Source organism: Eschrichtius robustus, chromosome 5 (genome assembly GCF_028021215.1).
Source record: "Eschrichtius robustus isolate mEscRob2 chromosome 5, mEscRob2.pri, whole genome shotgun sequence".
NCBI classification, from domain to species: domain Eukaryota; kingdom Metazoa; phylum Chordata; class Mammalia; order Artiodactyla; family Eschrichtiidae; genus Eschrichtius; species Eschrichtius robustus.
In genome coordinates, this window is record NC_090828.1 from 36,369,970 (window position 1) to 36,383,261 (window position 13,292).

A 13,292-nucleotide genomic window follows, 5' to 3' on the forward strand; every position below is an offset into this window, starting at 1 on the left:
TACAGAATACATCTCTACAGCAACAACATTTGTCTGCAAATGTTACTTTTGTATATGCATTTATATTTGCAGAGTACATTAATTCCCTTTAGGTGCTCAATTCTATCTACCCCCATGGTACAAAAGTGCTATATGCATAGGCTGTCTTTTCTAATAAAGAAATATTATAGTAAAAGAGAGGTTTTTATTAAACTAATGCAATAACAACATTTTCTTTGAGGATTTAACACATCATTTTTAATAATAAAAATCAAATTGTCATTGTTGTGCCCTGTATACCTTTTATTCAAATCAGACTAAGTACTCTGGCTTCATGGCTAAGCGGTACTCTAGGGGGTGATGGGGGAGGTGAGTATTTTTTAGCATAACACAAATGAATTTCAGCAGTCAGCTTTGTAGTGGGGTTGTAGATTATGAATATGGGGCCCAGGGAAACCTGTTTATATTTGTGAGCAGAGGAGAACATGCCTCTCAGGAACGTCTAGAAGGAAATGAGACTGGAGTTAGGAGAGAACTGATTCCGTTAGGTCAGCTTTCAGGTGGTAGGATGTCAATACTCTCTTCAGCCAAGAGCTGAGTTCACAGCTTCAACTAACTGTGCATTATTAACCACTGAAACTGAAGAGTTCACTTTGTACAATTAGGCTAAGAATTTGGAATCACCTGGTTTTCATAAGAGGATACCATTTTTTGGCTCTCATGTCAGCTGGAACCAGACATTTCAGAATTGTATAAAGTTAAGGCTAACCAATAAGCATGCAAAAGGGGTGGTGAAACGTGAAGAGTACCTTCAGAGGGAACTATGTGATAGACAGGTCATTCTCAGTGGCAGGATGTGGGGTTAGCCCATATGGGTGCCAAGGCCGCTTCCACCTCTGACCCTCTGTAATTTTAATCTGTAAAATGGGGGTATATGTGCCTTTGAAACTTGATTGGTTAGGACATCATTTGTTTTAAGCAAATGATGAACTAAAATGTATTTTCAGACTCACTACTACAAAGTAAATATGTTTCAACCCATACACCCTTAAAGAGATGTAACTTGATTTCTGAAAAGGAAAGCTTATATACGTTATCAATACATCCAACAATTAATAATTAAAATACATTATAAAGGAATAGGGCTCATTTTCTCTAAAATAACTAGTCCAAATGATTCTGTAGAAGTGGCAAGCATATATTTTTCCCTTTGGCATTGCAATCAGTAGTACATATAAGCTTTCTTTGGGATTTATATGACATTCTAATATCTATCTTTGTTTGGGTTGGAACCTAACACTCTCAAACTATGATATGCTATGTATGTTATATGATATATGAGTATTTCGGAGGTTAACTTCAAAAGTTTATGTTAGAATAAATATGTGAACAGAAATATAATTTACAGAAATGAAAATAGTCTCCGGCTAGTTTGAGGCTTTTTCCAAAGAATAGCACTGGGGTTTGGCTGGGCCAGTTTTTTCAATACACACCTGGTGTATATCACTTTAAAAAGTAAATTATGCCTCATTAAATTACAATTAAATGGAATCATGATCATTTGTTTTTCTGGAAGGAAGATGTTTTGCATATTGAAAGCCTAATTTGTTGCAGGTGACAAAGAGGCTGAACAGATTATCTAATATCACTTCATTTTGGGGGTAGTGTTTGCTGGTTAGTTTGTGTATACTCCAGTAGTTCTGAATTATATTAATGTGGACTGTATTATTTTCACTTCAAAAAGTCTTCTACCACTTTATCAGTTTTTGCACTTTTTTTTTTTAAGTTTTTAAGGAAACAGAAACTTCTCTTGGTATTCTGGATTAATCATGCTCTTTCTTTTTCTTCAAGTGTTCTAATACTGTCCAGTCCCTCATTCGCCCTCCCCGTTCGCCTGGTCTCATCACTATCTCTATGTCTATGCATTATGCACATTTTGAATCCCCGCCAAGTTAAATACCACCTCTTCCAAAACGTTTTCCCTGAGTCTTGCGTTTGGCAATACTTTCACCCTCTTTTGAACTGAGATGGTAACTAGTTCTGTCTGAAATTTATGACACTTATATTTCACATTGTGCTTCTGTAAACCATTGTATAGTAAACTCCTTGGCAGCAGAATCTATGTCTTATTAATCTTTCCATTCTTTTATGAGCTTTGTACCAAGTTGTAAATAGGGAGTGAATTACTAGACTGATCTGTCATTTTTTGGCAATAGGCGTATTGAATTTGGGGGTTCTCTAGATAATCAATGGGAGACATAACCTAATCGTAGAGAATTACAAATGTCTAGGAAGTATGAAGAAGAGATATCTGTTAAAATCTAGTCAGTAATGATCTTCAGTGACCTCTCCTCGAGTGACCTGGGAGGTCTGATGGGCTCAGGCTCAGATTCCTAAAACCTGGCCCAGGCTTGGGTTCTCTTCTTGCTCTCTTAAAGGATTTAAGAGGATTTAAGGGCCGATCAAAGGCAGTTTCTCACCCGTCCCAGACGAAGCCTCAAGGGCTAGTACAGAAACTTGGAAGTAAATTTTATAGAGCCAGTCATGGTAATGTTTCCCAAATATTTCTGAGTATCAGCATGTATTTTACACACTAACGATTTGGAGCAAACTATATAAATTGTTGAAGGAATATGAAAATCATAATAATAAGAAAAGCTCTTCAAATAAGAAAGCTCTTCAACAGAAATTGCAGATTCAGAAACTCTAAGGTCATTTAAGATGTCACAAATATTATTAAAATACTAGTAATAATAAGCATAGCAATTTTTTATTTAAAAAATTAGCCCTAGTTCTTTTTTTTTTTTTTTTTTTTGTGCCACATCACATGGCTCGTGGGATCTTAGTTCCCCCATCAGGGCTTGAACCTGCACCCTCAGCAGTGAAAGAGCCAAGTCCTTACCCCTGGACCACCAGGGAATTCCCAGCCCCAGTTCTTTGTTTTGTCTGTAGCGATAGCCTGTATTAGCAATGAAGCTAGATGGCATTGTATTATCTCTTGTTTTGCACTTTGAATTATTTTGCTTTTATTGAATTTTTCTGCCAACCTCATGTATTCTTTGCTGGTGCTGGAAATAATATGGAGCTTACAAAATTCTCCATTAAAAAGACTAGGGAGAAGGCCAATTTGAGGCTCTTTTTGCCCAACTCCCTTCTTTTTTCAGTGACCTGTAACCCAAGAGCTCTGGTAGAAGGTGCCTTTCTACCCTGTGCAGAGGATTGTTCTACTCCTTTTCAGTCAACATGTTTCCTGGTCTTACACAACCTCAGCTAACACCATGGAGAGAATTGTTTATAATCTCTCCCTTGAGAAGGCTCTGTTGCCTATGATGAGGAAAATACTTAATGACCACTTTACTGAATACTTGCAATATGTTTTAATAAGATTACTGATATGAAATTTTAATAAGCAATATCCTGGTTAATTTATTAATTTCCCTCAATTTTCACATTCTCAATATTCATGACCTTTCTATTCATAAAAGTACATCTTTTTTTCAGTGCCCAGGTGCCATGCCATGTTCTCTATATCTCAGGCTGCATAATGGGAATGTCCAAGTGACACCTCCTGCCTGGCTGGTTGATAATTAAATGCCAGACAACATAGTAGCAAGGGCTTTAGAAATATTTATGCAAGATAAATTATTAATTTATGTTCTATTCAAGACAGTTTCAATATGATAAACATTTACTTATCTTGATAATTAGATGGGGTGATTTGTGGTATATTTAAGTTATGCCGTACATTTTTCTTCTGATCTGTTTCCCCTATGATGATTTTAAACTAACTAAATAAAACGTGCTTTACATTTATGTGCCTGCAGAATTTTGACTATGTTTTTAAAAATCCCTGCTTAAGTCATTAAAAGCACGTAACCAAAATGAAGAAGGCTCAACAAGACAACTAAAACTCTTCGTGTACCCACCAGTTAGCCACTTGTTACTGAAAATGTCTGCGGTGAAAAGAATCTGCTTTGGGACCAGGGTTACACAGATGAGACTTTAAGTAAATAATTCAGAACAGTGTTCTCATTCTCTGGGGCAGCAATGGCCACCTTGTTGGTTTGAGACTTTATCTTCAATTAGGCGAATAAAACGGAGGCAGCAGTCTATTCCACCAGCCCCTTAAAATACAAATATTGTGTCTCATTCACTTAAGAAGTGATGCTGATGAGCTGTCATTTACAAGGATGCTTTGTCTTGATTTTTCTTAGAGATGGATTCATTTCCCTGTAAGGTTGTCCAACATGTAAAAAATGCAGGGGAAGGAACTCCACAATTTCAATGTGGGAAAAAAAGGTAAACCAAGCTGAACAAAAAAATAAATAAAAGAACTCTATCCTTAGGAGGGATTTTGTTTTCTATTGATTAGGAATAAACAGACTTACAATTTTGAACCTGGTCCATTAGAACAATATTTTTTGGTTTTTCAATGTTTTGTATGGACGATCTTGGCCATAGTGTCCTCCACAATTTGTGAAAATAATTTCACGGAAGAAAGAGTTTACAGACTTCGCCTTTGAGAGATCTTAAGTGTAATCATATAACCAGGATAAAGAATATATCCATGTAGATCCTAAAACTTTTCCAAATTTGGTAGTCTGACATTCAGTAAAATGCTAAAGTCACTTATGAGAGAGAGAAAAAGACAGAGAGAAGGGGAGTGGGTACCAACTTGTCCTTCATGTGCAAAGTTCATTGTTAAAGAAAGCTCAGAAAATATCAATCTTAGTATCTTATTAGTATTGGAAATTGGTATTGATCGTCTTTTATGCTTTAATTTTTTATTTAATTTTAATTTTTAAATTTTATGGAAATATAGTTGATTTACAATGTCATGTTAGTTTCTGGTATGCAGCAAAATGATTCAGATATATATTCTTTTTTCATATTCTTTTCCATTATGGTTTATTACAAGCTATTGAAAATAGTTCCCTGTGCTATACAGTAGGACCTTGTTGTTTATCTGTTTTATATATAGTAGTTTGTATCTGCTAATCCCAAACTTCCTCCCCTGCCCTTTCCCCTTTGATAACCATAAGTTTGTTTTCTATGTCTGTGAGTCTGTTTCTGTTTTGTGAATAAGTTCATTTGTATCATATTTTAGATTCCACATATAAGTGATATCATATGATATTTGTCTTTCTCTGTCAGACTTACTTCACTTAGTATGACAATCTCTAGGTCCATCCATGTTGGTGCAAATGGCATTATTTCATTCTTTTTTATGGCTGTGTAGTATTCCATTGTATATATAGGAAATTGGTATTGATTTTAAATTCACATCCCTCTTTCTTCTGCACATATTAATTTGGAGAATTTTGTCTTAGAAACAAATTTGTTATTAATATTTCAGGTTGCTTAGCCCAAGTGGAAAGTAGGATAACTTAAGGCAGAGCTGACTTTTAATTTCAGAAAGAGAATTAATACTTAGATTGTATAACATTTTCTAGAAGACAAGTGTCTCACTTGTTGCTTCTTTCTGAAAGCATGACAAGAAATCAAGATTTTCTTAGAATCATTTCAGCAGTAGGGTAGTTTTATATACATGCCCTACCTTGACCTTTCCTTGGGCACTCACGCACACAGACACACACTTGTTAACATTTTTTTCTAGCTTCATTGTATGGCATATTATAGTCTCATTTGTAAAGACTTATCAAAGTAATGACAACCAAACTGGCAAGAGGTATCAGATGGCATGCCTCTTGTAGGTTCCTTATAGTAAAATTGTCTTACATGATGTTTTGAGTGGTGATTACTCCCGAAGCTGATAACTGTGTGATGCACATTCCTGTAAGTGGCATTTGCTTCACTATATTGTAATGCATTATTTTTTTAAACAAAAAACCACCTACCTTACCCTGAGGATTTTTGGCCAACTAGAGATGGTATATTTCTTTGGTATCCAATGCCTTTTTGGCCTATTGGCCAAATACGACCTATTTAGCCATCTATTACAAATCTGATAGTGTTTCTTTGCATTAATATCCCCTAAGTGGAAGTGCCTTTGGCATCATCTACTTTTACGATTTGGGGTTATCCCCATCTGTTGTAAGATACAGAGGTTAACATCTTAGCTTTTTCTGGGGGATAATCCTAGGCCCTGATCTCATACTGCCCTGAGAAGTGATGTTAGCTGGGAATGTAAAGTGATGCCTCTGTGTGATAATCTAACAAGTGTGCAGAATGGAAATGGATCTGCTTTTGCCCCAAGTACTGCAGTGTTCTAACTCAGGTCTCTAGCCTTTTTTTTGGGTCTGTACTACTTTTCTTTCGACTTGTCAACATTTTTCTTTTCTTTGTGAATTCTCTGTCAGCAGAGCACATGAAAACACCAGTTTTTTTTTATGTAAAGCATTCTATTTGGATGGTTCACACAATCAGAAAGTATCTGAGCCTATCCTGGCATTCTCTGAGGTGCGCTGTGGCCTGTTACCGGATGTGACTATACTTCCGTTGCTTTAATGGTGGGATTGGAGCGTCCCCATGAGGGCATCTCATAAAAAGGTTTGGGTGCCCTCTAGTACATATGCAAGGAAACCTATTATGTGTGTGGATTGGGAAGTTAATAGAGGCCAAGTTATAGCCATTTGCTTTGTGTCTTTTTTTTTTTTTCTTCTTGCCATAAGAAACATCTATATTGAAAACAGTGGCCGGTCACACAGAAATTCAGCCAAACTTTTTTTTTTAAGTCGATGTAAATCTCCCATGCTGTTTAAATGTCGGAACTAAATTTACCAAACTTGGCAGATTTGTAAAGCTGAGCAGGACTGCCAAGTGTTCCCAGTTTCAAGCAGAGAGAGTTCTAACAGTTCCTGAAATACTTGTAGGAGGCACCTGGTGGTAATTGCAGTTTCACAATTCTTCTGAGCGCCTACCTTGCTAGCTGGCGTCTCTGTACACTGATGATTATTACAGTGATGATAAAGTGTCAGAATAGAATGTTCCAAAATAAGGCACAGCCCCCAGAGAGCAAGCACGTTCCCACCAAATCTTCCTGCTGGAGAACCCTCAGGAATTAGACTGAGGTTCTTGACATCACAGCCAGCTGGTTACACCAAACAAAGGGGAAGAGGGGCGCAAGGCGGAAACCACACACACATACCTGCAGATATAACTTGGCCTACTTTTTTTTTTTTCCACTTAATCAGGGATTGTTGTCTGAGATTCTGCGTAAGGAAGAAGACCCTCGGACAGCATCTCAGTCTCTTTTAGTAAACCTGAGGGCTATGCAGAATTTCCTCAATCTGCCGGAAGTGGAGCGGGACCGCATATACCAGGATGAGAGAGAGCGGAGCATGAACCCCAATGTAAGCATGGTCTCATCGGCCTCCAGCAGTCCCAGCTCCTCCCGAACCCCTCAGGTGAGATATTCGCTCACTGACTTTCCACTCTTTGCCTTGGAGATATCTTGCCTTCACTGCTACTGTGTTTTCCCTCAAAAACTAAGACATGATGCCAGGACTTTTTAATCCACTGAACATGTGGGTCAGAGGATATGAACCTCTGACCATATGCTAGTGGTTATCTTTTACTATATCATCCATGCCATTTCTGTCCCTTTAAGAAAGTCCCATTCTTCCACATGTGGCAGGAGGGCAGGAGTGGGTGGAAGGGTAAGCACTAGATGTCTACATACAGCTGTTTGGTTATCAAAGAAGGAGCTAGGGGATTTGTATTGAAGCTGAGTTTGCGAAGCATTGCTTTTCCTTCAATTGTGTATTTATTTGGATGGGGGTAGGGTAGCTGGGAGCAGGGGACAGCTAGAGTAGTCCAAGTTCTGCTTGATGCAATCTGAAAGAGACAAAATCAGGGAGGAACCTGTGTGTGATGGAAACATGCAAATGCAGCGGCCAGATCAGAATGTCTGGGAGCTCATTCAGTGATCCCTTAGAAAATGGTAGTGGAAATGTAGGCCTTAATTATTTTCCTTCCTACAGTGATGTCCACAGGACCCTGACTCAGCTTTCCATCCCTCCTTTCTTCACACTTTAAAAGCATTCTGTTCTCAGGTCCTCCTGCAGATGCATACATCTAGTAATGTTGTGTGATTTAAAGATTTTAACTGAAGGGTCAAGGTCTCAAGTCAGCCAAGAGTCATTTCCAATTCAGATCTGAGCCCACTTATTTTTAGCCTACTCCCTACTTTGCCTAAACTTTTACTAATCAATGGATTTATGGTAAAGCCACCCCACTTACTGTTGCTAGCATGGTTGCAAGTTCCTTCTTGAGTGATAGTTTTCAAAACAAATATTTAACAGGTACACATTTGTACAAATCAGAAAAATGGGTACTTTGAAAATAAAGGGTTTTTTTTTTTTTTTTGCTTAGATACTATAGTTTTGGGTTTAGGAGTTTGTTTTCTGGTAAGTTCTAAGGAACTGATTAAGCAGAATCGTATTCTAATAGAAATATTTGAGCTTTTTCAAGTATATCCATTTTTTCACACATCTTAACTCTTTTTATATTTTGCACTCTGCAATAGATTTTTTAACTGAAGATAATTTTCTATCGTGCACTGCCAAACTGTGATACTTAGACTTTAGTGTTTAGTGAATTATCAGTTTTAGTTACTGTTAAACCAAAAATAAGTCTCTCGACTGCTTACTTTGGACCAGTGTAACCAAGCTTTTTTATCTTTATTTTTTAAAAACTTTGGGGCATACCTGTTGAGCTATTGAGTTGGACGAGTTGTTAATTTACACTAATATTTACTTCTATTAAATTCACCAACATTTTTGCCACTTTTGAAGCCCATTAAACCATTACAGGAGAATCCAGCCATGCTTCATGGCCATTTAATTGGGCAACTCTTCTCAGAAAATCACTCCTCCTTGTTAGAAAAATCACACAGGTCTGTGTGTTTTGTTTTCCTCTCCTTCGTAATATTCTTCCAACAAGATTACATCTTAGGCATCTTTTCAAAGACCTGGTAGCTTTCAGAGCCAGACCAACTTACAACACCACACAGTTAAGGTCAGTATTTTGCTTTTTTAAACAGCAAAAAATCCTGTCTAGAAAATTCCTAGATAAAGGTGCCCTTTAGGGACAAGTATAGCAGGGAAATTGAACGTTTAATTTCACAGTTTGAGATTTCTGAAAATAAATATAAAATGTTTTTCTCAAACTAGTTTTGAGAATACAGTCATGGCACTGACATTTTTACATTGCCTGGAACATTCTTCTTTTTCCGTTGGTTAAACATTGAGAAAGTTACTAAAGACTTTTAAAATATTTCATGATTACCTACTTATTCAAAATTCTTTACAGAACTATCTCAGTAGCAAAGATCCATAGTACTATAAGGCTTTCATTGTTCAAGTAAATGTCAGAGGGGTACCCACTGATTCAGCCTTTGAGGTGGAGCCAGCAGTGCAGGGCACACACACACAGAACCTTGCATAGGTCCATGGAGGTTATTTTCCAGACTCCGTCAGTACTTTGTTATCGGTTTAAAACAAATTGAAGACTTTCAAGTTTCAAATTCAACCTCCAGAGCCTCTTCTCATAACCTTCAATTGGCCAGTATTCCGCAATGTACTTAAAAATAACCAAACAACAATACAAGTATAAGAATGATCATTTACTGAGCACTTATTGTACCAGGTACTGCAAACATTTTGCATGAATTGGATCCTCACCATTTTGCACTGTTGTTCTCATTTTACAGATGAGGAAACTGAGGTTTAGATGGATTAAATACCTTGTGTAAGGTCACATGGCTGAGTGGTAGAGCTAGAATTTGAACTCTGGTTATTCTGATTGCAAGGCTGGGCCCCTAACCATATATTTCAATGCTTTGACTTTAGCCCTCAGTGTTCTAGAGAAGATTTGACCAGTCAGGTAAGATTAGTTAGTCAGTGAGGCTAATAAGAAACCTGCATTGAGAAAGGCAGAAATGGTATGCTAAAATATGCACTTAACAGGAAAAGCACTGAACGTTAATTAGAAGTTTTAAGAAGAAAAGGGAGTTTTCTTGAAAAAGATGAGAGAGGATTGGACTATTACGGGAATAGCTCAAACTTGAGGGCAAGAAGAAACATGTAAAAACAGCACCAGTATGAATTGGAGGTTTTGGAGGCAGGGTAGCACAGTGATTCCTGAGCCTGTGCTTTGGAGCCTGAGAGACTTGAGTTCAGATCATGGTTATTTCACTTGCTGCTGCATGTCCTGCCAGCAAGTTAAATATCCTCTTTTATTTTCAGTTGTCTTCATGTGTAAAGTGAAAATAATAATGTCTAACTCATTGTGTTCTTAAAAGAATAAAACGTGGGCTTCCCTGGTGGCGCAGTGGTTGAGAATCCGCCTGCCAATGCAGGGCAGACGGGTTCGAGCCCTGGTCTGGGAAGATCCCACGTGCCTCGGAGCAACTGGGCCCGTGAGCCACAATTACTGAGCCTGCGCGTCTGGAGCCTGTGCTCCGCAACAAGAGAGGCCGCGATAGTGAGAGGCCCGCGCGCCGCGATGAAGAGTGGCCCCCGCTTGCCGCAACTGGAGGAAGCCCTCGCGCAGAAACGAAGAGCCAACACAGCCATAAATAAATAAATAAATAAATTAAAAAAAAAAAAGAATAAACTGTGATAACAACAACAAAAAAGCACTTTTTGGAGTGCCTGGCATGTAAAAAGTACTACATCAATTATTATTACTTTGCAGTAATTAGAAAATAGTATGAGACAGGAAATTCAAAGGAGAATGGCAAAGGTCACTGAGCGCTCGTAGGAATCAAAGCCTTCCTGGAAACTTAGGACATAACTCCGGCTTCAAGATACTGTTGAGAATGACCCCATGGTGTCCACCCTTCATGCCATGTCTTTCTCCAAACCTGCATACTGTCAATCCAGCATACTGTCAATCCAGCAGGGGAACAACAGCTCAGGACATCCACAGAGGGAACATAGTGGTTTAGGATTCTAGGGTGGGTGGGGATGAAAAGAAAACAAAATCCACTTTAGACCAAATCAACTGGCCATGCTCAGGAATCCAACGGTTGGGGCAGACTTTTCCCTTTGTCCTGTTGCCCGGGGTTCTGAGAAGGCTGCCCAGCCCCCTCTCCTTACACACCAGAGCAAATGCTCTGTAGTCTTTTGGATCAAGTAGATTCAAACGTTTTAGGGTTATCCTAACCTCAAGAAGTACAGACACCTTCTATATTGTCCTTCATTTGTCTCTGAAGCTGATGGGAAATCATTCAATTAAAACGAGCACGGCAGAATACATAAAACCACAATATGAGTTTAAGAAAATGAAAACGGCACTTCAAAGGCATTCTGAAGCCTCGTTTTATGAAATGAAATTTTGTTTCATTTCCACTGATTTCCTAGGTGAAATTAGGTGACTGTCTGGGTAGCATAATGATGATAATGGTGGGAAGCCATACATACTCGAATGACATACGTAAAGCTTTAATAAAGAATGAGAGACTCAGGGGAGTGCATTAAATTGAGTAATAATTTATTATTTAGAGGCCTCTACCCATTTACTCATTTTTTCTGGAAGAATTGGCTCTTCCTCCAAGGTGTACTATTTTCAGAAAGAAAAAGGTAACTGTGTGTGTTCTGCATGCTTGTGTTGCAGTTAAGTGATCACTTGAGTTTGGTGCCCAGAGTAGCCATCGTACCTGTGAACTGTCTCAGCTACTGTGAGGGAAAGAACAAGGTTGACAGGACTCTGCATGTCCTATAGGAATGCACTGCAATTATTTCCAATCACAATTAACCTGATTAGAATAATGGACAGGAAGTGTCCCTCTGTAGCTAATGCAGTTTGGCATCAGCTGACTGAAATCCTTTGATAATTTCTGCACAGATGGCTGGGCTGAATGCAGCACTTTTTAAATTATTATTTTCATGGTCTCTTGGTAGGCCAAAACCTCGACACCGACAACAGACCTCCCCATTAAGGTGGACGGCGCCAACGTCAACATCACAGCTGCCATTTATGACGAGATCCAACAGGAGATGAAAAGGGCCAAGGTGTCTCAAGCCCTGTTTGCCAAAGTGGCTGCAAATAAAAGTCAGGTGAGTGGTTTTTAAAAGAGCAGAAGTGAGGGCTGGAATTAGACCGTTCTCCTCCTCCCACCAATAAAAATACATCTGTTCCTATAATAATAATAACAACAATAATAATCCCTAGAGAACCTGTCGTGTTTTGCATTTTGCTCTACGGTTTGCTTTTATTCCCATCAGAGTTCAAAATAGAGACTAAGTGAAAACCCAGTTTTTTTTTCTTTTAAAGAAATTTTTTTGCAAAAGGAATCAGCCTTGAATGATTTCTCTCCTAATTCTGAATATTGCTATGTATCCTTTCTTTCTTTCTTTCTTTTTGGTATTTGAGCAAAGCTTAGTGTGTCCAAAACAGCGTCTTCCTGAGACCAAGTTTTAGCCAGGTCTCATCACCTCTCTTATTCCCACCAGGGAAATGGATGACTTTGTTATAATAACTGCTTTTCCTCAGGCCCAGAGACACCTTGCAATGTCAGGTGTTTCTTTTATGTATAGAATACAGTTGTTTTTCCAGGAGAAAACACACATCAGGGAGTGCAGAGTGAGTGCTAAAATCTTTAACAGAAAAACATAGACGCTTATCCAGTACAATTTTTCAGAGTGCTGGGATTGTGGGGAATGGAATGCTCCAGGGAAAAGGGTAGACAGATGCTTAGGTTTTTTATTTCTGAAAGCAGTAACAGTTGATGGGATCTACTCTGTTTCAATTCATTTAAAGGGACAACTACCGCCCTATCCTAGAATGGGTTAGGTTGAGGTGCCTACTTATTTACCCCTGGGTTGAACAATTACCCAAATGCAGGGTAGAGGAAACAGAAGTTAGTTAAAGCTTAATTTTGAGAGTCCTTTGATTCTGAGCTTGATTTCCTCTGTGGCCTTGCATGACAAATGTTTTCGTCCCTACATATGTAAATGGTAAAATGGTCCACCATCACCCTAACAAATCTTCTGTTGTGTGCTATAAAGGAAGGAAGTTACTGAATATTGTATTAAGCAAGGTGGTTTTTAATGAAAATTAAGTTTTTAAAATGATAGTTAAATGCTATATTTATACTAATTATATGGTTTTGGGAATAGCCTTTTTTACCTGTGGTTTTGCAGTAACCTGACTTAAGTTATTTTTCAGATGTTAATAAAGGGAGAGCAGTAGAATATCCAGCAATTTCGAAGAGGATTGAAATATTGGTTTCCCATTTCAATTTTGATGTAGTAATTTTTCCAGATTATTCTTTCTCTCACAATGAAGTCATTGAAATACAGTTTGCTAAGATATAATGTCCAACCATAGTATGAAATACATGAAAA

At 38.1% G+C, this 13,292-nt stretch overlaps 1 protein-coding gene across 3 annotated transcripts in view; it reads left to right on the top strand.

Annotated features, from left to right (window-relative positions):
- The window catches only part of SATB2 (SATB homeobox 2), a 191,952-nt gene that overhangs the window by 126,474 nt on the left and 52,186 nt on the right, over positions 1-13,292 (top strand). For all 3 annotated transcript variants that reach the window (XM_068544717.1, XM_068544715.1, XM_068544716.1), the window contains 2 exons: positions 7,134-7,346; positions 11,847-12,002. In XM_068544717.1, coding sequence (XP_068400818.1) covers positions 7,134-7,346; positions 11,847-12,002 — 369 coding nt within the window. The remainder of the gene's footprint in view (positions 1-7,133; positions 7,347-11,846; positions 12,003-13,292) is intronic.